Source organism: Cyprinodon variegatus, unplaced genomic scaffold (assembly GCF_000732505.1).
Source record: "Cyprinodon variegatus isolate N-32 unplaced genomic scaffold, C_variegatus-1.0 Scaffold19, whole genome shotgun sequence".
NCBI lineage: Eukaryota > Metazoa > Chordata > Actinopteri > Cyprinodontiformes > Cyprinodontidae > Cyprinodon > Cyprinodon variegatus.
The window spans coordinates 891,095-913,424 of record NW_015150472.1 but is presented as its reverse complement, the minus strand read 5'-3'; the positions used below and the strand labels follow the sequence as shown (position 1 = coordinate 913,424).

The 22,330-nt window shown below is 36.6% G+C and overlaps 1 protein-coding gene across 5 annotated transcripts in view; it reads right to left on the bottom strand.

Moving 5' to 3' along the window:
* The window catches only part of LOC107093734 (ETS-related transcription factor Elf-1-like), a 58,109-nt gene that overhangs the window by 9,017 nt on the left and 26,762 nt on the right, over positions 1–22,330 (bottom strand). For 3 of the 5 annotated variants that reach the window (XM_015388972.1, XM_015388962.1, XM_015388982.1), the window contains exons 2-4: positions 7,776–8,100; positions 802–976; positions 269–307 (exon numbers count right to left, since the gene is read on the bottom strand). In XM_015388972.1, the coding sequence (XP_015244458.1) occupies positions 269–307; positions 802–976; positions 7,776–7,844 (283 nt within the window). In that variant the 5' untranslated portion in view covers positions 7,845–8,100. The remainder of the gene's footprint in view (positions 1–268; positions 308–801; positions 977–7,775; positions 8,101–22,330) is intronic. The other 2 variants (XM_015388990.1, XM_015388998.1) reach the window with 1 other exon arrangement.

Below are 22,330 nucleotides of genomic sequence, written 5' to 3'. Positions count from 1 at the left end.
CACTTTTCAGTTTGTACTCAACTTGGTTTAATATGACAGAATAGATATAAAAAGCGTATGAGCCACTCCTCCTTTAAATCACTAAAGAAAAAACAAATCTAGTTTATTTTGGAATGGCTAAATAAAGAATGGATTTACTTCCAGCTGTTATGCTGTGGTAGGACCTTTACCTTCTTCAGGTTGATTAACATTCAGTCTGAGTGAATTCAACAAAAATCTACACAGAAGAGTAGGACAATATTTCTCCACAGTGATGTGCAAGACTTACTGGCAGTTTTCATAAACTCTTGATAGCATCTGTTGCCGTCTGGAGTGGGAGACATAACCATTAAAAAGTTTATTTTGATTACAGAACTATACAAAAATTTGATTAGATAAAAAAAAACAAGGCTATTATTTTAGATTTGGATTCCAAGGAGACATATTTCCTAGTAATCTGTTAAATGGGGCTTTGTAAGACCTTTTTGAAGGTCTTATAAAGTTTTCCTTTGGCCTGGTACTGATTTTTTTTAATTTTGTTATTAGTCCTTCCTTAATATAACACCTTATTGTGCAGGGTATATCCAAAAGAATAAGGAAACCAAATAAAGCATTTAACTGACACAATCCATCTATATTAGTCATACTTTTGACAAGTCTTTTTAGTGCCTGAATATGTCATTGATTAGAGTTAAGCAGCCTAACAATTTAAAGCCCTTTCTCTAAAAACAAGGGGGAAAAAATACCTGGTTCTGGATTAAAAACGAGTAAAATAAAGGGAGTAACCTAGCTGAGGGCAGATTGTTACAACAGTTTCTTTACCTGAGAGATCCACTCCTTCTGACAGGATGGACGGTCCCTCCACCACGCTGAGAGTTGTGTCCACCATGATGCCATTAGTCACCTCGTCGGACTCGAGGCCCGAGTAGACCTGAAGCAGGTCAGCTGTAGGCACCTGCTCCACGATCACGGCAGGGAATACTGACGGGTCGTCCAACTGAGCAGAAAAAACACACACGTTCACACGTGAGACATGAGGTGTTATACAGCTGGAGATACAGCTGGTTACGAGAAGAGAGAGAGCATTAAAAAATACATTAATTCCTCCACTGCACATCATAAATGAAATATAAAAACCCACACGGAGTCAGTTTAATGCTCTAACCTAATTTGGCCTTTTTTATTGCTTTGTAAAACATAGTGGATTCATACTCAGTTTGAGCTAATATGGAGGCACGCAGCATGGAGGAGAGCTCATTTCTGTGGTGTTGCAGCGGCCCACTGGGACCCTCTGAAGAAGACAGGAACCAGCTGTCTGATCTGGCCTACTTCTCCTGAGAACATAATCTTACGCCCAGAAATGATATAAGCCCAAATAAATGTTAATGAATCGGATATGAATTGCAGGCGAGCACCTTCTTCATCACGCTCTGGGAATTCTAACCCCAGATTTCTCATTCTGGGCTTAGCGAGGTCTGATGTGGGAAGGAGCGAGGGGACCAAGGGAAATGGCGGAGGGTGGACCAAAAGAAGGCGACAGAGACATCTGAGAGCTCTTCCAGCGGGGATCGTGTCAAGAATGGTCACTGGGTGGGGGCTTCATGAAGGGAGGAAGTAAATCAACTCTTTAAATAGGCTAGACATGTGTTGCTCCAGATGTGAACGATGTGCTCTGAAGAGCATGAAAATCAAATATCCCAAACCTAATCATGTATTTATTACCATTATTATCATCATATGTAGTCGTTTTATTGTTCCATTTAACCATCAATGCATATTTAATTATATATTTAATTATTTTCATATAATCATAGGCAATTATTATATACACAAGATTTTAACTGTTTACACTTTAACAGGTACTGATTTATCTATGCTTATTTTTTATTGATTGACTTATTGACCATTTTAGGAAGTAGTTTTTAGCTGTAATTGTTGTTTAGTTTTAAGTAATCATCCAGTTTATCAAATATAACTGTATTTATTTTGTTCATCCCTTTTAAAGTAACTTGTGTCACATTTAAAGTTTGATTAATGAATTGTTTGGTGATATTCTTATTATTAGCATTGATATATCACTATTATCACTATTATCATTGCAATTTGGGGAATTCTTTCCTCCTTCTGTAACTATTTAAATCAGTTTATTTAATATCCTCTATTTTAATAAATATGCCTCTTTTATTTATTTGATTGTTTTTTTTTTTTCTTCGGCTGTATCATAGCTTCTTTAATTTCATTTTCTAGATAATATAAGTTAATTTGGGGAATGAGTGAAAATGACCAGTAGATGGCAGCACAGTATACTTTACATTTAAAGGTATTCACACTCAGTATAAATTTCAACCAGAGCTTTCTGAAGAATCATATCACAGCAACCAAAAAAGAAAAAAAAGAACATGAAACAAATAATTAAAAATAGAATAACTCCACCCACATGAACAAAATGAAAGCTGAGTTGATTTTTTCTTTTAATATGGCAACATGTGACAAGAGTCAGAAAGCTCTCACACTTAAACCGGAGGGGGAAAAAATGTGGAAGAGCATCTGTTCTTCTAGGCTACAAAGCTGTGATTTATTTCATCTTTGTCCAGACAATGGAAATCAATAAAAACAACATTCCTGCAGTGATGGTTTGGTTAGAGAGAGAGCCACGCAGACGAAAAGGTGCTCCAGGAGAACGACGAATAAAGGCTTATCTGTCCCTTTTAAACAGCTATTCATTGTTACTTGGGACCTCAGGGGCATACCAGGTGTCCAGGCCTTGAGCTGAGGGAAGGGGGTGGGACGGCAGCATCCACCACATGCCTGTATGCCCATTTCTGCTACTGTTTAACTAGTAAACTAACAGACCATCCCTTTATTAGATGTTTGAAATGCTTAGGCCCTTTAAGCACCACTCAGTGTGTTTCATCAAAGATTTTCATTAGATACAGCACAGACTTTAAATCCCACATATTCCAGGTTTAGCTGTGCCAACTGAGCAGCAAAAATCAAAAGGTCTCTCGTATATAAAAGAAAAAAAGTGTAAAACAAATATTTTTCTTGTTGAGAATCTTTGCACAACGTGATCGTAGCTAGACTCCGAGGCTGATTTTTTTTTCTTAAACTGGCTTAACTCATGTTTGCTGTCCTTGAGCGAGATAAAGACGTGTTTTTGTCTATTAGACATCAGCTCATCTTGCCTCCACCCCATCAAATCCCAAACCATTTCGCTGACAGAGCGTTGAAAACACGTGAAGCAGCCGCCTCTTCCTGCTGTTTTGATCTTGATTGTCGTTTTTCAGTTTTTTTCGCTTTTTGTAGGGGACATTCCTATTGCACTTAGTTGTAAATGTTGAAATATCAGTCCAAAAATGTCTGAATAAACTCAAGAGTAACAACCAGCAACAAGTTTTTCTTCTAAAATTGCTTATGTTTAACAGAGCGCCCATTTTAACTACCCGTTCCTCTTTGTTGACATGAATAGTGTTTCTAGTAGAGGGAACAGGGTTGATAACTATCAGGCTAATTTGCATTTTTAACTTCCCCATTTTGCCTTTGAAAGCAACAGCATCTGTGCAGGCTGTTTCCCTCCAAACATGCAGCTCTCTTCTCCTTTACCAGCCCCAAAACAATAGGTTTCAACTGACTTAAAGTTCTTAATATCCTTATTGTGAAATTTGGAACAGAGAAACCGCCTACTTCCAAAATTCAGATGCCTACAATAAAAGCTTTTAAAAGGAGGGCTCTGATTCCTTTATTTATTTTCAAAAAATCCTAAACCTTCCCGTAAATGGACAAAATACCAAATATCCCTTTTAATGTGAACTGATTTTTGTATTACATTCCTCCAGTTGGTCTGACTGGAAAAACGTAACTTGTTAAAATATTAGCATACCATTTACAGGGAAGTTTCTTATTTAAAGAAATATCACTTTCTGTACACCATAAAGGAAGCATGAGAAGGGTTTAAAAGTGGATATAGAAGTTTTAACCCTATAAACTGCTATGATGCTTCTGACAGTGAAGAGTTTTAGGATCATAAAACTCAAGAGTCTGCTATGGACCAGCTCTCCTGATCGATACTGAATGAAGAAGCCAAACAGTCTTCCACTTTAATAAGACACTGTCTGATAATACAGCTCATGAGAAAAGAACATAATGGGTTTACAAGAATTACAGTTTTGCAATATTTTTGGGAAAACCCTTTTTTTTCACATTCAAAAGAAGAAATGATTTAAATTAAAGGATTCTGTGATGGATCTGAGGAGGGTTCAAACCTTGTTCTAATGCTTAACTTGTGCTAGAGTTTGTTTCCTATCAGAACTTTGTGTTTCACCCCCTAGAGCTTCTGTTTCTAGACATGTTTAACTAGTTCTATACACAGAGCCAGAGGGATGAACCAGTTCAAAAGCTAAAGGCAGGATTATGGAGATCAAAGACCAGTAAGATCACTGCAAGTAACATGCTAAAAGCTTAACAAAAACATATATTAGTTAATTATATATAACATGATTAGTTCACACTAAATTTTTAATTTTGTTCATCTTCATGTCAACATTTCATTAGTCAGTTTAAACATGGCTAAAGGATCATCTGTTTGCAGAGATATCAAAATACATAATATAAGCTGTGTAGGTAAACTGCCTTGTTACCTTCAGAAATCTCAGAACAAAAATTATTAGGAAGAGGATAACATAGAGAATTGGCTGGAGTGTTGTCTGTTTTTTAAGGGGGTCATTGTTCGAAAAGGCCTAATACTTTCCCACTCTGAAAACATATCCGATGGTGCATTTAGTAAATCAAGAGTTTGCACTGCAAACAAGGATTAGCATTAGGGACACAAATACATTCTAGACTAATTAACCACTGAAATAAGCCATTTAAGTTTAGCGCTTAAAGGAAACTGTGTAAAACGTCCTTGTTATTTTAGTCTTAAGCAGTAGACTTTTAGTTACAGCGAAAAACCTTTTTAAGATCATTGTGGCCAAAACCTTACCTGACCAACAAAAATAATAACAATAATTAATATAGTAAATCACTTACCTAATAAGTTACAAATGAATCTAATCTCATTCATTAGCCAAGTTAAGGGTTAAAGCTCTGGCCTAGCTTTATAGCCTTTATATGTAGTATATTCAGCACTGGTTATCTTCTATAGGTTTTAGCAAACAACTGATATTTCTGTTTCAAAGACTGTTTTTTTTATGAAAAAGAAGCTTACAGTGTCCAACAAACCAACAAAGGAGAACATTCCCAGTTGTTTATAGGAGTGTACTCATTATCTGACTTTATATTTTCACTGACTGGACTGCTTACTGTTCTGGTTCATGGCTGTTTTTTGTGTTTTTGTTTTTCAAAGCTTAATAATGCCCTAATTCATCTTTTAACACTAAAACACAAACATCTCACAAAACAAGTATATAAACCTTCAAAAAAATCACAGAAAAAAGCAAGTGAGTATTTTAAAGACCTATCTAAGGAGAATTCAGGCATTAGGATGGAGCATTTGCTTATATGTATGACTTTAAAGTGCTAAATTATTAAACTTGGGGGTTTTATTTTCAAAGACCCTGCAGAAATCCTGGTTAAAGCATACAGCTTAATATTCAGGGTGGGATAAAATAATTTATTTCAACAATCACATGCTAACAACAAACTGGGCAACAGTTAAAAAAAGGGATTATATTTCAGTGTGGGGTTCTAATATTTTGAGTGTTAAATCTTTGCAATGAAACCCTGGCCTTTAAACAGATTGGCAAGTTAAAAATCCTTGAGCATAAGAAGTGTTTGGTTCCAAACGGATCTGTTGAAGATGACAAAAACTGTAATCCATCACATGCTGAGTCAAAAGAGGCTACTTATTGACTTTGACTCCAATATAGCAGAGATAATCATTATAGAAGCTACGATTCCACTCAGCTATGATGAGTTTATGGTGTCATTAAAATTGTCAGTAAAAATCAGAAGGTGGATTTCAGTACCATAACTTAAGTAAAGAGGGCCAAGGTGCTTGTACTACAAGCTGTATGGGTGCCACAGAGAACAAAACTGTCACAGGGGAACAATGTGAGACCTTTCGGCTGAATAGTGTGTCTCTTCCAAGCAGCGACACAACTGGTCCGTCAGGTTGGGCCTGTAGTGGCGCTATTCAAGGATCCAGTAACAACTTGTCACTCTAGATGCACAAACACAGATACTGGCACAAATAAACACTAGTTCTGCCGCCTCCACTTACAAACTAGCCTGCTCCACAGGATTCAGAGCTGGCTCTCCGGGAGGAGATAACTGTGCACCTGAAAGGACCAACGAGACTCACAGACGCTCATACGCGCCATGGTAATGCAAAGACAACCTTTGTGCCACAAACACATTCAAGTCCAAGCCCCACCCCAGCTTCCTCCCACGCAGTACGCAACCTAACCTGGCTGCAGGTTTTTCCATCTAGCCATCTCTTTGCTCCCAGCGGTCCTTCCCAGACCTCTTCTCTACTCCACTGTCCGAGTCATCGTCAGACTCAGACGTCACAGACTAATCCCTCCTCAGTCTATTTTAACAAGTCTATATAAATAAGATTACAAACACTGCCATGAAAAAGTATTAATAACTCTGGAATTTTACCACATTTTCTCTCAATGCAATGAGAGCCTTTGAATGCTTGTTAAATAGGATTTTATCTGACAGTCAAAAGTAAAACATATTTGAGATGTGGAAGGGAAACTGGAAATGGTTTCAATATTTCCCTCACAAGTAAAGATCTAAAAGTATTGATTAGTATCAGTTGGTATTCAGTACCCTTTATTCTGATACCTCATAGAGCTACTGGCTTCCTTTAAAAGACACCTAATAGGTAATAGAGTCCATATGTGTTTAATTTATATCACATATATTTACATTTACATATCACATTTATATAATGAATAAATCCAGCTCTTCTCTGAAGGCCTCTAAGGTTTGTTAGAGAGCATAAGAGGGCGCACATCGTCATTAAACAAGGAAACCAGCAGAGAAGTTAAGGATGTGACTGTGGAGGAGTTGAAAGTGACGTAATGTTATAGAACTTTATTTAAAGCTTTAAAAACCCTGTGATAAAGCTAACACTGAACATTATCCTGAAAACACTTGCTAGACTGTGAAACATGGTGGTGGCAGCATTATGGTTGGGTATTATTCCTTTTAGCAGGAACAGCGAACATATGGAGCTAAACAAATTAATCAATACCTTGTACAAGGTGTTAGATGGTACCTTTTTTAGACACAAATCAGTGTGTTAAAATGGATATGATGAAAATTCAGATTCAAATCTAAAAGAGGGTCTGACAAAAATTGAAAGCTCTTATGCACAGATGGTCGACCCTCAGTTAAACCTAGCAAAAGCTGCTTTGCAAAGAATGAGGAAAACTATTTTGATGTTCAAAGCTGTAATTCAGATAAAGTATAGATTTAGCAGATTAATACAGATGTTTGGCCCAAATAAGTGTATCTGATTATATTTTGAGCAGGTATAAAGATCTGCCATTGGCATGATCATTTGCTGCTCTTAAAGTAAAATCATTTGATATTCTGCATTTCAAATAAATAATATTTTTTTCTTATTTTAATCATAAAAGTACATGTTTTTTTTTTTTCACTATAAAAAGAGTCTGCCTTGTGTTGCTCTATCGCACCAAATCGCTGAGAAATGTTGGTATTGTGAAGAAGAATTGTGGTAAAAGGTGAAGGGTTAGTAAAACGATAGCAAGTATTTGTGTTGAAACAGAGTCCAAGTAAAACATTCCAAATATTTAAAGTGTTGTCTTAATCCTGGTAAATACCTGGTTCATCTCATCAATGCCGTTGGAAAATTCAAACACCAGTTCACTGGGCTGTACTGCAGTCGTCATTGCAGTGGACTTCAGAGGGCGGGGAACAGACTAAAATCTCCCCACTGTGATGACTACTCCTCCTCCTCCTCCTTCTTCTGCTGCTGCTTCACCTCACACAAAACGGCCTCTGTGTCGTCCTGTTTTCTAATCCGATGCAGCTTGAGCTGAACGGGAGAGAGCCAAGGTTTCACTGGAGTGCTGCGGCCCAGGTGGGAGCAGCCTCGTCCCTCTCTGACACAGAGGCTGGACCCTGCTCTGCCTGGAGCATCTACACCTGCACAAGAAAGGGGGCGGGGGATAAGGTTAGCAAACATGGTAGATCAGCTGATTATCACCAAGAAACAAGAGGCCAAATTCAGAGCTTAGGAGGCCTCAGAGGGTTCAGGAAGAACGAACTAGGTTAGGTCTTAATTTTATCTTTGATGCTGTAAAGCCACATCCTTAACAGAAAAAAATTAATATATAACCACAAATCCTGTGTCCTTGCATGAAAAATGATAAAGATGTTCATCAATACAGAGATAGGACTTCCCTAAAACATATTTCGAGCAAATTATTTTTATATTTTACTGATTATGTTACACTAAATTGCATTAATGCAACTATTCAATAATGCAACGATGACTGCTCCTAGATATTAAACTGAATTATTTAAAATACATAGAGGTGTTTCCAATATTTGGTTCTTTGATCACGTCTTTGCTGTTGGCAGCATCTCGCAACAACAAAGTAAGGAATTCAATATGCTACTGGGAAATTTAAAGAATTCATTTCCGTAAATATAGACTAATCAAGAACTAAAAACAAGTTTATTCCTTTATTTTTTTTTAAATGCTTTTAAACATCACTTGTGATCTTGTTTGTAGTGATTAAATGTCCCTAGTGATTCAAAGAAATTGACTGGAAACCAGAGTCAGATGACTTTTAGCTCAACTGGCTTTAAATAATGACTGCACCATGCTTAGCTCCAATAGATGTATGGGATTATTTCAAGCTGTGAGACGGTAAGAGAGACAGAGAGAGAGAGCAAGATTTTCAGCACAAAACAAGAAGGATGAACAGTTGCTTGTGTAATGATTTTCAACATTTAACCTCGGTCTGTCATGGATGCTGCACCATGCTTAGCTCCAATAGATGTATGGGATTATTTCAAGCTGTGAGACGGTAAGAGAGAGACAGAGAGAGAGCAAGATTTTCAGCACAAAACAAGAAGGATGAACAGTTGCTTGTGTAATGATTTTCAACATTTAACCTCGGTCTGTCATGGATGCTAGATTTGGACATCTCAAAGATAAGTTAAGGAATACATGTGGAGACCAATGTTTTTGTATTCTTTAGGTCTGAAACAATTAATCAGATTAATCGTGATTAATCCATTATTGAAATAATTGTCAACTAATTTTGTAATTAATTAATCGTTAACTGGAGTGTGGGGACTCTAAATCATGCCTTTAGCTGACAGAGCAACCCACTTAGAGCAATAACTGTACCAAGATTGTAAAAAAAATATATACAAATTTTGCATTTAAGATTAAAAAAAAAATAATCTTCAGTCAATATGCTCAATCCAGAACTCCTCAAGTGGAAGTTTTTATTTCAGCTGCTTTACTTTCCTAAAAACTCGTCCTTAAGGAATCTTTGGCTATCCGATTATTAATTGATTAATCGAAAAAATAATCTACAGATTAATCGATTTGCAAAATAAGTCTCAAAATAATAAATTATTTGCACATGTTCATTATGAAAATGAGAAGCAAATTGTGGAGAAAAAGGAAACTCAGTAAACACAAACGTCTGATTGTCAGACTAGAAAACCAATATGTTCAATGTTGCTTTTATATCTTTTAAACAGAAGAAGTCCTTGTTTAATTCCAATCCAAATAAACCCTTTCCAATAATGGTAAATGTCTATAGTCTATTTCTTATCATTCTAACTGCTCCAATTACTTTCCACGAGACCCAAATGTATTCATTCATAATCAGAAACAACCAAACATTCAGATCAGTATTCAACATGGGCTTAAGTGCATTGGAGATGGGCGTATCCACACAGGACTAGAGGAAGCTGGAATCAAACAAACAATTTTTAGATGCCAAGACAGCTAATTTTCCAAAAGTTGCCTCTCATATATTTTTTTAAAGTAACATACTTCCAAACAGTTGACAGCTTTGAATTAATCACAGCTAGCTCTCGTTTCGTGACTATCTGGCCCCTGACTGTGAGGCGCCCTGCTGCACACCACCCTGGATCATAAGGCTCAGGGGCTCTGATCACATGAGGGGATTGAGGTAGTCTGGTTGAACCCTCCAGATGTAGATTAAAGATCAGTCTGAAGATGCTCTGGGGGCCCCTCTGTGCTGATCCTAAAGGAGTGGCTCTGATCACATACAGTGAGGGGGAGGGAAACTGATACTGCATATTTGTTAGCGTGTGCAAGTGTAAAGAGGTGTGTCCCAACAACCCGATACCTAGAGGCGGGTTTTAGTAACAGACATTAGGACAGGTTGGTGTGCCAGAGCGTTAATGGCTAAAAAAAAACAGAAAAAGATTTGCCAAAGTGGAGGCTGCAGGGAAGACGTCACAAGGCAGTATTTGGTTCAACCCCTTCCCCATCTGACAGTCAGTATTCTGTTATTTTGCTGCAGGGTGGAGCATATGTACTTTGAAATGCCTGTATGACTGTAAATATTGCACACCGATTGTATCATTGAAGGAGAAATTTTAGCAAAATTCATTGCACAAAGGAAAAAAAAAATCTATATATTTTTAAGGGGGTTAATCAAACAAAAAATCCAGACAGAACAGAAACATGTGGCTATTGTCTGTAGAAAGGGGAACAGAGTGAGGGAAACCGAGTCTGAGGGCTTGAGTTTCACTCTGCCAGGCAGAGCATACCCATGGCTGCCAGAGCTGGACCTTTCTGCAGCTGCACATGTGGGGCTCGGTGTCACAGGCTGCTTTTGCAAGGCTCTGTCCGTTACTAACTCCATACCCCAAAAATGAAGCGTTCAGTTAAAATTTTGTAAGTTAGAGCGGCTGCAGCTGTAAATACTTTAAAAAACAAAAGGCAAATCAAAGAAAAAATGTGGGTGGACATGTGTTCACCCTTGTAATTCACCCCTAATTTGAGTTGTCAACAAAGCACGCAGACACATTTCCACCAGATGCCTTGCATAACAGCACATTAACTGCTCATCAGATGACAAGAACACAAGAGTGTTATCAAATTCAAAGTTATTTCCACTTACAGCTCATTTGTAAATACATTTCTAATTATTTTTGTGTTTATAAGCAGTGAGTTGGAACCATGTGCTGTGTCCTATATTTGCCATAATCTTCCTGTCAGCGAGGGATCCATTGATCTGCATGGCCCAGTTGGCAAAGAGAGAGGACACAAAAGAGGCAGCCATTCGTCAGACGCAGACTGCACAACATCCCTAAGCACATGACAACAGCTGCCTTGTCTCTGCACAGAGGCCGGGTTGTAACTGCACTGGCTACGTCATGAGGAGATGAGGAGGAAAGCAGAGGAGGGAGGGATCCCACTGAGATGTTAGTCAATGCATTATAACCCACAGAGCAAATAGACTGCTTGTGACTGGCTCTGGGTGTGGCCCTCTTTTGACAGACTTGGGTATTTTAGAGTGGTTAACAAGGAGGGGTGTCTTGGTGAAGCTTGCAACTTAACTGCAGTCCTGTGATGAAATGCAACCAAACATAAGCAGATTTGTTGTACTTTATATGTTTACCATTTATTTATCTATTAAACTTGTGTTCAGCCTCAAGTATACAAAAAATGCATGTATAAAACTATGGGTTTTTTCATGCTTAATAAAGAATAAGGGGTGATTGGTGTTCCTTTACCTCTGTATCAAAATCAGTGGTTGTTTTACCAAAAGCAGCTGCAGGCAGCAGCTGTGAGACTGAAACAATATAGTGGACTGTATGGACAAACAAAATGCAAATCTGAGAGAGAAATGAGTTCTTGTCTTGGGAATAAAAACAAATAAATACAACTTAGAAATTAAAAACCAGTTTTGTCAGAAAGACGCCAAAAATCACCATTAAATATAAACACAAGATTATTCCATTTTATGCTCCAAAGCATGTACCCCTAATCTTTACCTGATTCTTATTTTAAAACAAAGCATATCAGGCTACATGCTTTTGGCTTGAATGCATATAAGCTAGTAAGACTTTTAAGGTTTAATGTGTTTAACAAAGAGAAAAAAAAAGAGATTTTCTCTCTATTTCACCCAACTGGTCACATATCACAGCCCATAATCTATCCCTGGTTCATTGCTTGATGGTTCGCTAATATTTCATGGATAGCAAAGCATATAGGGATGTTTTCATTTAGATTTAAATAACAATAATACTTGTCAGATATCTACAAGCACTAACATTTTTACTTTGTAAACCTGACTGTATTAGTATGTTGGGTTTTAATACAGGAAAAGAACAGTAAATTAATTTTGGCACTGAGTAAATGAGTTTTGTCATTTCTTTTCATAGTAATCCATTAAAATGGGGGAAAAAATGAATTAATACAATTTTAAAAATTAACCAAAACATATACGGTACATCAGATTGGCTGATTTCAACATTATAAAAATGCAATAATCATAATAATTATTTTCACCATCCTTTAGTTTAAAGTCCTTTTAATGCAAAATAAAATGAATACCATATGGCTCAAGTTTTTTCTGAACTATAACCACATTAATACAGCACTGTCCCTCCCCCACCCGTTGCTGCTGGCATGCAGAAAAAAGATACATTTTAACTGTTTGTTGCCCTTAATCAACTTGCGTCAACAGCTTTTGGAATGATGCAGGAATTACTATTAATGGTGTTTAGAAAAAATTTTTGAGAGAACAATAACTATTTCAGAATTACTTTCATGTTTATAGCATCAAAATTATTGACACCAATGTGCACCTAACTATCATTCTATGGTAATCTATAAATGCCAAATAAACGTGTCAGCATGGCCCCAAACCCGGCTCTATCCCAGGTTTCAAGCTCTGAGCATATCTTCTGCTGGATGGCTATCTGGCAAACAAGCTCAGTAATTAACCAGCATGCTATGCACAATTTACTTTGTATAAAGTTAAACGTCAGACAATTAAGTATATATAAATAAATGCACTGGGAAGCATATACTAAATTTAATAAATTAGTAATATTTTTTTTTTATATTTATATTTTTGTTTCCATCCAATTCTCATCATCAAAATGAATATAACTAAATAAACAATGTTTAAACTATAATGTTTGTTATGTGATTATTTTGGCAAGTGCGAAAAAATGTGTCCATGTAAAACAGATTTTTTTGGGGCGGGGGGTTTTCTTCAGTTTTTGTGTCATTAAGTGTGACTAAGTGAAAACCTCACACCACCACATACCTAACAGTTGAAAAAAACAGGTATATCGTGGGTAGTTTTGATGTTTATTTGAGTTATTATTAATTATTTTCTATTAAACAACTATAAGAACTATTTAATAACAGATTATATGAATTCACAATGTCCTTGATATATACAGAATAAACATACCTGATTGTCACACAATTAGATCAATCTTTTTATTACTAGACATTTACGTGATGCTCATATTTTAGAAATTAAACTAGTCTAATCAGCACTAGTCCAATCATCTTGGAGTGAAGCAAACTGAGAGGAGTTAAAAGCCAGGCCTGAGCTGCTTCACCACTACAACATGGTGACTGCCAATCTCAATAACAGTCAATTAGACAAGAGATTCATGAACAAATGGTGCGTTCCCAGAAGCCCTTACTTCCCTGCTTTGGTCTCCTCAGCTGAGCTCATTGTTGACCATGAAAGGAGGTAATTTAAACCAAGTGAATGACTATGTAATGACTCACCCTGCATGTGGGGAGTGCAAACACTGAGGAAAAATAGACCAACCAAAGTTTATTTATTGGCCTTCTTTAGCTCATGTTGCAAAAAATAAGTTTGTTCAGGTGACTGATTGTTAAAGGGTCTAATGAAGTTAGCTTTAATATTTCAATACAATTTTAAGATGGATGCCTAGAAGGTCTGGTGTTAAACTGGTTTCTACACACTGGTAAACAGGAAAGTCATCCAGCATCGTCGACCATATGCAGGCATCGCTGTCATAATAGATATAAGACATTTTTTAACCCCACAGGAGTCCTATAAAAGGTTTTTGATTTTATTAAACCAAAAGAGCAAGAAAGCAGGCCTGACCTCACTATGTTTGTCATCATGTTGTTGCTGCAGGATCCTCTGGGTTCCTGTACAGGAAATGACTCAGTGATATGAGCCTCAAGCTCATTCCTGGAGCTCAGTGATAGCCTAAATGGGTATCAAGGGATCCTGATCATCATTTCTGAACAGAAGTTTCCCTTTGTTTTTACCCATGGTGTAAATAAACGTGACCATAAACGAGTAACAATTGAGTTTTCTTTGCCAAGACAAATTGCACAAATGCTAGGGAAAGAAAAAAGAGATTTAACAAGTACATTTTTGTTATACAAAACTAAGAGATCATAAACGAATGGATCAGAGTTCAAAGTTGCCGACTTTACAGAGTTAGAAGAAAAGAACTAGGGAGTTTCATAAATACCAGACAAAAAAAAGAGTTATGTGGTTTTCCTGAATGCCGCAGCTCTATGTCAGCAGCATACAAAAACTGTTTTGTATCCAACATTTTCTTAACCTTCAACAATTTTCTTCCTCCCTTGCATTGCATAGTACAGTATGTATCAGCACGTTTAAATTCAACATTTTTCAGCTGAATAAGAGGAATGCTTTTAGTGCAACCAAGAGCTTTGACAGGAAATTTTGAAGGTTTAACGACTGAGAGAAAGGGGCGCTGGCTTATAGCTAAGAGGCATATTAGAAACATCATGTGAGGATGGATCCACTATGCATAAACCATGACTCCAGTTGCACCTTGACCTCAAGCTTAACTTGTATTCAAACTCTGACTTAAGACTGGATGTAGTGGATGGAAATCCTCCGTCCAAGGCAGGTCTCCCAGAAAAGACGGAGAAGGAACCTGGAACTTTAACTTGACTGGAAATCTAGGACTCAAACTTGACCTCATGTAATTGGGATTAAATGTAAGGTCACTTGGAAAAAAATATAAATGGCATTCCCTTTTAGCCAGTACATTTTTACCATATGCTTAGTTATGTAATGTCTTTCAACATCACACAGAAACAGCAGCTATTAAGCCTGACTGCTTTAACTCAAAAACTACAAAAAGCAAGTACTCTGTAAGAAAATGACTTTGGTTCATTAAAAAAGATAAATAACTACAATTTTAAAGCCTCGAAGAATCTATCCAAGTCCAGCATTTAGAGTGCCAGACAGACATAAACGATTATCTTCAACATTGGCGATATTGAAATGTTTGAGATTCTGAAATGAATAAATTTAAAAGATCCTTAAGCAGCATATCAATGCAGTTTATCACCTTGCAATTCGTGAGACCCTAACTATCCATAATTGCCAAACAGTGTTTCCTCACTTTAAGGCGGAAATACATTGTACCACTTTTTGCCCTTTTCATGGAGATTTTTCAGTGGTGCGAGAATTTTCTGGATCAGGCCGAGTTTCAGCCTCATCGTGCATCCTGCGTCATGTAGTATACAGGGGCTAACGAGTGGGGATCAGCCTCTCATGATCAACCCCCAATCAGGAATCGTAAGGTCCGGAGAAAATCAAACATGTTTGAAATTCAGTCGGCCTTCGTTAGGTGTTCGTGGACATATCCTGCTGTTGAAGCAGAGCTACGAGCCGATTTACCAGAACATTGAGTACTGCGCATGTACAAATAAGGGAGTTCTACTTCTTGTTCTTCCAGATTGAAAAGTCCGACCAGCGCCATCTCTTGGCTTTGAGTCCGACTTGTGGTTTTTGGACGTGCAGTGTGAGCAGGTAGAGCGCATCAGAGTATCGGGCCTTACAGTGGAAGAACATGCATCTTAAGTTGTGAACTTTTAAACCATGGGTTTCATCGTACAGCTTGAGCTTTAGCTGAGTGCAACAATTGGAAATATTGTACCGAACAGCCCAGCTTTAATTAAAACAGGAATTGTTGTTTTTTCTTCTTCTGCTCATGTTCCAGCCCTCAAATTTTTGATCTGCTGTGAGTGTGGCTTTACATTTAGATGGCTGGAATATTACCCTCCTGAGCACAGCCAAAGAAAAACGTATATTTAAACTAGACAAATTTTTGATCTGCTGTGAGTGTGGCTTTACATTTAGATGGCTGGAATATGGCTTTAGATGGCTGCAATATTACCCTCCTGAGCAGAGCCAAAGAAAAACGTATATTTAAACTAGAGATGGCAGTCTGCAAAGCTGAGGTAAATACAAAAGTCCTCCTTGTTCGCAAAGTAAAAGAACTTTCTAATGGTTTACTTACCTAATTCAATAACTGGCGATAATTTTTTATTATACGTATCAAAATAAATTTTGTTAGATTAATACTTATGAATAGTTCAAAACAATCAAAAGAAATAATTACTGTCTGTCTATTGAACGGAATGTTCTGAAAAAGACAATGATTTTATATGTTAATGTATTGAAAGACAATGTTTTGAATCCACAACCTACAAAAATCCAGTCTTGTAAAGACATGCATACAATGTGACTAGAATTTAAATGTGAAGGAGCAGGACTTACTCCTCAAAGACTTGTGATTTGTGTTCAACTTGGTGGAAATAACTATCAACAAGGGATTCACCAATACACATGTTTTTCCATTCAATCAAAGTTCGATACTTGATTTCTGCATATAGCAAAACCTTTATGATATCAGAGCTGTGTTTGCTTTAATGTTATCATTGCTGTTGATTTGTTAAGAGTGTCATATTAACTCTCTACAAGTATGGTTTACATGAATGTACATACCGGTATGTATATCTCAAAAGACAATGAAAGAAAATCCAACGTCTAAGGGTTAAATTTATTCACACTTATTAAATCAGCAGATTTTCAATAGATTTTTAACCAAACTTAAACTAATTATGTAGATGTCGTGGATAGATAAACTGAATAAATCTGCCTATTAAATGGATCACCTATTTTCACCAAGGCACGACAAGGATTTTCTTCTTCAGCATCAGGAATGGTACAGGCTAATACAGACTTTAATATTTAATGGCTGCATCGCAAATCTAAACTTGACTAGAAGAGGTAAAGCACTGACTGCCATGCTGGAGCAACATGACCATTGAGAGAAAATGTTAGGCTAAGAAGATGAGAATGGATTTCAATCTCTTCTAATAGCACTTATCCATTCTGCCTGATGCTCTACTTTGGTACAAAAATAAAGTTTCTTATGGAATATCATCAGACAAAGCAGAACTTAGTTATGTCTCCAGAGACGACAGTTTAGAAATCTCTTTAATGACCACATTCCACTTCTCCTTTGTTTGCATTTTTGTTCCTGTAAGTAAAACAACAAGTTTTCCCATTTAAAACACATTAAACATATTTGCCTCATAAATACTTCTAACACGTGCCAGCACACCCAGACTGTTCTGTTAGATCCTTATGGAAGAAATGACAGCCACATGTAGCTGCGACACGACTTAAAATCGAGCAGCAGCCTCACAAACTGACCTGTGAATCTTGAATTCACAGGAACAGCATCACTGAGCAGTGGGTTTCTGCTGCTTCCTGTCTGTTAAACCACACTCAGAACAAAATTTCTTTCTCTGTGTAACAACGGAAAGTTCTCAACTCCCCCTCCTTCCTTCTCAAGCAACAAACAACTACTACTATAGACTCAAGTTTACCAGGCAGGAAACATTTCCTACATGAATCATATAGCTACTAGATTTACCTGCAATAGTTACGTACAACACAGAAGTGGTTACGTTTTCTAATAAAAGAATAAAAATAAAGGCCGTCTCATGGAAAAGTAATCACATTACAGTTTAATATGTAAAATGTCAACTTAGATCGAAAAAGACTATAATCTGCAGGCATTGGATTCCAGCTATCAAGGCTTTTTACACTTTAGCAAAGTGACGTGTTCAAGAAGATCTCAAAGGTTCTCAAAGCTGCACTGAAAGACACCTCCAGTCCCCGTTAATCACATGAAGCAGAAACGAAAAACACAGCTAAACCCCAAACCATTTTTTTTAAGACTCACATCCCTAACTTGGCTCTGAGTCAGTTTCACATTAATTCTGAGAACATACTACAAAATTTCCTGTCAATGAGGCTTGCTAGTATGACAAAATGCAGTGTAGGTAAACCTGCACACAAACACACCCACAAGGATGTCTGAAAAAAAAAAAACTAATGAACACCTCTTTCTAATAACACATAAAGCAGAAGATTGAAAATGTGCAAAAACATAATTGATCCTTCAGTTAAACAGGTGTTATTTAATTTATCACCATGCTTTGAAAGACGTTTTAAGTGTACAGAGCAAAACTACCCCCACCATCTTATTTCTGTAATGTGGCAACAGGCCACATGTCACTGATAGGAAGAACCGCCAAAAGTTGTGAAAATGGGACAGGAAGTTGCACCAAGGTCTCAAAAAAGACAAGTGTGGTGCTAAACTATGACAAGGCGTTGAGCTGCTTGCTGTTTTTGATGTCCAGATGGCTGCTTCAGGTTTATCAGGGGATCTGGTTGTTTTCGAGGCTTGAACCAAGGATTTTATTTTTATTTTTTTTTTATTACATCGCCTGTCTGGCAATGTGGCAATAATAATAATTGTCTTGATGCCACAAAGAGACCAACAGATTTTGCTTTCACAAGTGGAGCAGTACGGCTATCGCCATAGAGTTCTGCAAACGTGGCTTACATCCATCATAGTCCATTTGACTGGCTAAAAAGAAAGATTTTGATTGTTGAAGGGCTTATTCTGAGACAATAAGCAAAACTAGGTAGAAACCATTAATCTGATTAATCGACTGTCGAAATAATCGTCAACTAATTTAGAAATCGATTAATCGTTAGAGAAAGTAAAATAGGCTTTTAGCTGACAGAGTGACCCACTTAGCAGTTATTATACCAAGATTTTAATTGAATTTTAAAACATTTTCCATTTAAGATTAAAAACAATATTTTTGCCTTTCAATATGCTCTATCCAGAACACCGCAAGGGGATAAGTTTTAGTTTCACCTGGTTTAATTTCGTACAAAATATTCTTAAGGAAACTTTTGCTATCCGATTAACAATTGAATAATCTAAAATATAATCAACAGGTTAATCGATTTGCAAAATAATCGTTAGTTTTAGCCCTAAAGCAAAACATAGTAAAGTATAAAAGAAGGGCAATTAACGCTCTTCACAATATCAAAGTGTGCAATACTACCAGTGCACCTTTAATTGTCTGCTGTCAAAGCCTGTACAAAACGCCATCTCTGCCGGGTACAACTGGACACAAAGTTCGTATAGAACGCCCTGCTGTGGCCGACATCCCATCACGTGAAATTGTTTGGTCCAATGGACGAAATAGCAAAGAGAACAAAACAACCAGCAAACACTTTTAACAACATTTATACCAAAAGAACCATCATGTAAGGACACTGGATCTTTGCTGTTTTAGGTTTTTTTGTACTGAACTCTACTCAATTTTTTGGTAACTAAATGTCGGAGACGACCCCAGACAGTCTCCATTTAGCGTTACGTCCCTGGGGAGACCTTTGATACCCATTTTGACAGAAATTTAGAAGAAGTTGTTTTCTATATGGTTATATGACTCCAATAAATAACTTTAAAAAAATAAGTATACATGGGTGTGTAATAAAGATCACCCCAAACCCACATTTACTTCTTTTTTTTAACCAGATTCCAAATCACTCTCCATAAACTTTGGCATATCAGATGTTGGCATTATAGGTGGTCAACTGCAATCTAACTGACGTAATATATTACTGTTTAATAAAGTTTGAATAAATTACAGCTAGATATTATAGCCACCAAATACTACATCCAGTCAGGTCTAAGATGCACAAAGATCTTGCTGGCTCAGGTTGTTTCGTCAGGTTTCCAGTTCATATCCTGAGTTAACACATGTCAGCATTTTGTTTTTTTCATACATATAAACAAACCATTTTGCAACATTTACCTAAAGCCTAGATAGGTATCAATTTTTTGTTTGTTTTAGATATTTTCATGAAATCTGATTAAAATCCCACGTGAAAATAAATGTACTTATATCAGAAAATGTTGTATTTATCTCTATTCGATTGATTTGGGAAATATGACACCTTACGAATCAAAATTAAACAAAAATGAAAGTGGCCTTTTGCTGGTTAAAATTATTAATATTAATATTAATGGGATTCTTTAATTAACAGTGTTTATGGTGAGAACAAACAAATGCATGGTCATTAAATCAACCTGCTGTAGCTAGACAGGCTTGTTTTGTACTAGAAATTACATTACCAAAACTCAAAATGTATGAAAGTGGCAAAAGTGATAAACAATAAAGTATATTTGGAGAAAAATCATTGGAAAAAAATTTATAATATGGGAATAATTCAAAGCATTACTTAGTACTAATAGGCAAACGACGACAGCCTAGTTTCTGAGTTTTGAAGCATTATTAATTCAAAGGAAAACAAATACATAACAGATGGATAAAAGCATGCAAGTACCTACAAGTGTCTGCTGCATCTCACTGCCCTTCTTACGCTCCGTCTTCCCTGATATACTTAAAATATTTTGTCACTATTCCTTGACCCTGCTTTTCTATGCTTTAGAATATCACCAGAATAAACCAGATCAAGTATCTAATTAACAAGCAAAGGAGAAGATATAAAGATAGAGAAAAGTATCTACACCTTATGAAGATAAAGATAAATCGAAATACACATTTTCCAAGTTCCAAGCACAATTGCTTAGGCTATGAGTCTTTAACCTGGCACTGGTGAAAAAAGAATGAAATACAATGAAGGGGGTGTTATGGATTATCATTTCAAACCATGAAGGGACTGTGCACTGTCAGTGTAAACATACAAATGGAACCCAAAGTGTTTACATTCATACCAATACCAACATGTCACAGCACATTTTATTGCTGCGGTAACAGGTAAAGACAACACAATAACCAGAAAAATACCTGCAACATGAACACACATAAGGTAAATACCAAAAATATATTCCACAGTGCACATCAACTACATTATGCAAGCAAAAAAAAAAAAAAAAGAAAAACAGAAAGGCTTGGAGCCTACAGTGGATAAGAATCTATGGTGTGAACTTTGCTAGGACAATTCCCATGAGATGATTCTTTTACAGCTCACTTTGAGGTATGTGCTCAGATAACGCACAGAAGTCTCAGAGCTCCAAGTCAGAGTCAAGGCTTGATAGGGGACCCAGCTCTGCATACCAAACAGGTCTGGGCACAAGTAAACTGATGTGTCCACCCACCGTTAGGTATGCAGAAATCTCTAACAGGGAACACACCTCGGGATGGAGCAAAGAGAGCAGCCAGAGGAAAAAAATAAGGATTTTTTCGTTGTACAGCGTGTGCTGAGCTCTCCCAAATATTTATCGTTCTAGCGTTATGGGAATAAGTGTATTTACTGCTTTTACTCCAGCAGACATTTAAGTGAGATCCTAAAAAAAAACAAAAAAAACACATCTTCACTATGAGAAAGAAAAATAGCTTGAACTAATTTACGCTATTTTATATTTTTGGGTTTGGTTTGTTGGTAGAAATATGGGTAGCACTATAACATTTGGAGTAGGCTACTCTACTCCATATGTGTATTTTCACATTTCAAATAATGTCTGGACATAAGCTAATCCAAATATTTAGTATTTTTGTTGGGTTTTTTTTCTGCTGGCTAATGCTCCACATGCTAATACCAAGCTAACAAAGTCCTAGCTTTAACAGATATGGAGGCATTAAATTAACACTAAAAGCTATTTTTTCCACAGCTTTGTGAAATGTAAACAAAGGAAATTCTATTTTGTATCTTAATCAAACAAATAGAGCTTCATGCTAAAAACCAAAGTAGCTTAACTGTAAAAAATGACTTGCTCACAATTTCACAGAAAACAATAAAATACCATATTTGAAAACCTAAAACAAGACGATATTGCAATATTTAAACCACCTTAAATTTACTAACAGCACACAACACAGTTTTATTTACTCAATGATCTATTAATCATAATCTTTCAGTCACTGCAAATAGCTATGGTCCTTTTGATGATATAAATGGTTCAAAGGGAGTTTTAAAACTTATAGTTAAAAATTATAGAAATATAACAGACATATTTAATTATGCTGGTTCTGAGTTTTCATTAATGTTCATAGAAAGTTAAAGAGTGACCAGATCCTTCTCCTTTAAGGGATTATAAAGTAATATTGGGTATCTTTCACCAATTGCTTCACAGCCCTGGAACAGCGGATGAAAGAGCCCTTTGATACTTTTGGCTCACTTATGAGAAAGACAAATTTGACTTTCTGGAAATATGTTTTGTTTTCTAACACATGGACACTTGTATGCCTATGTTTAAATAT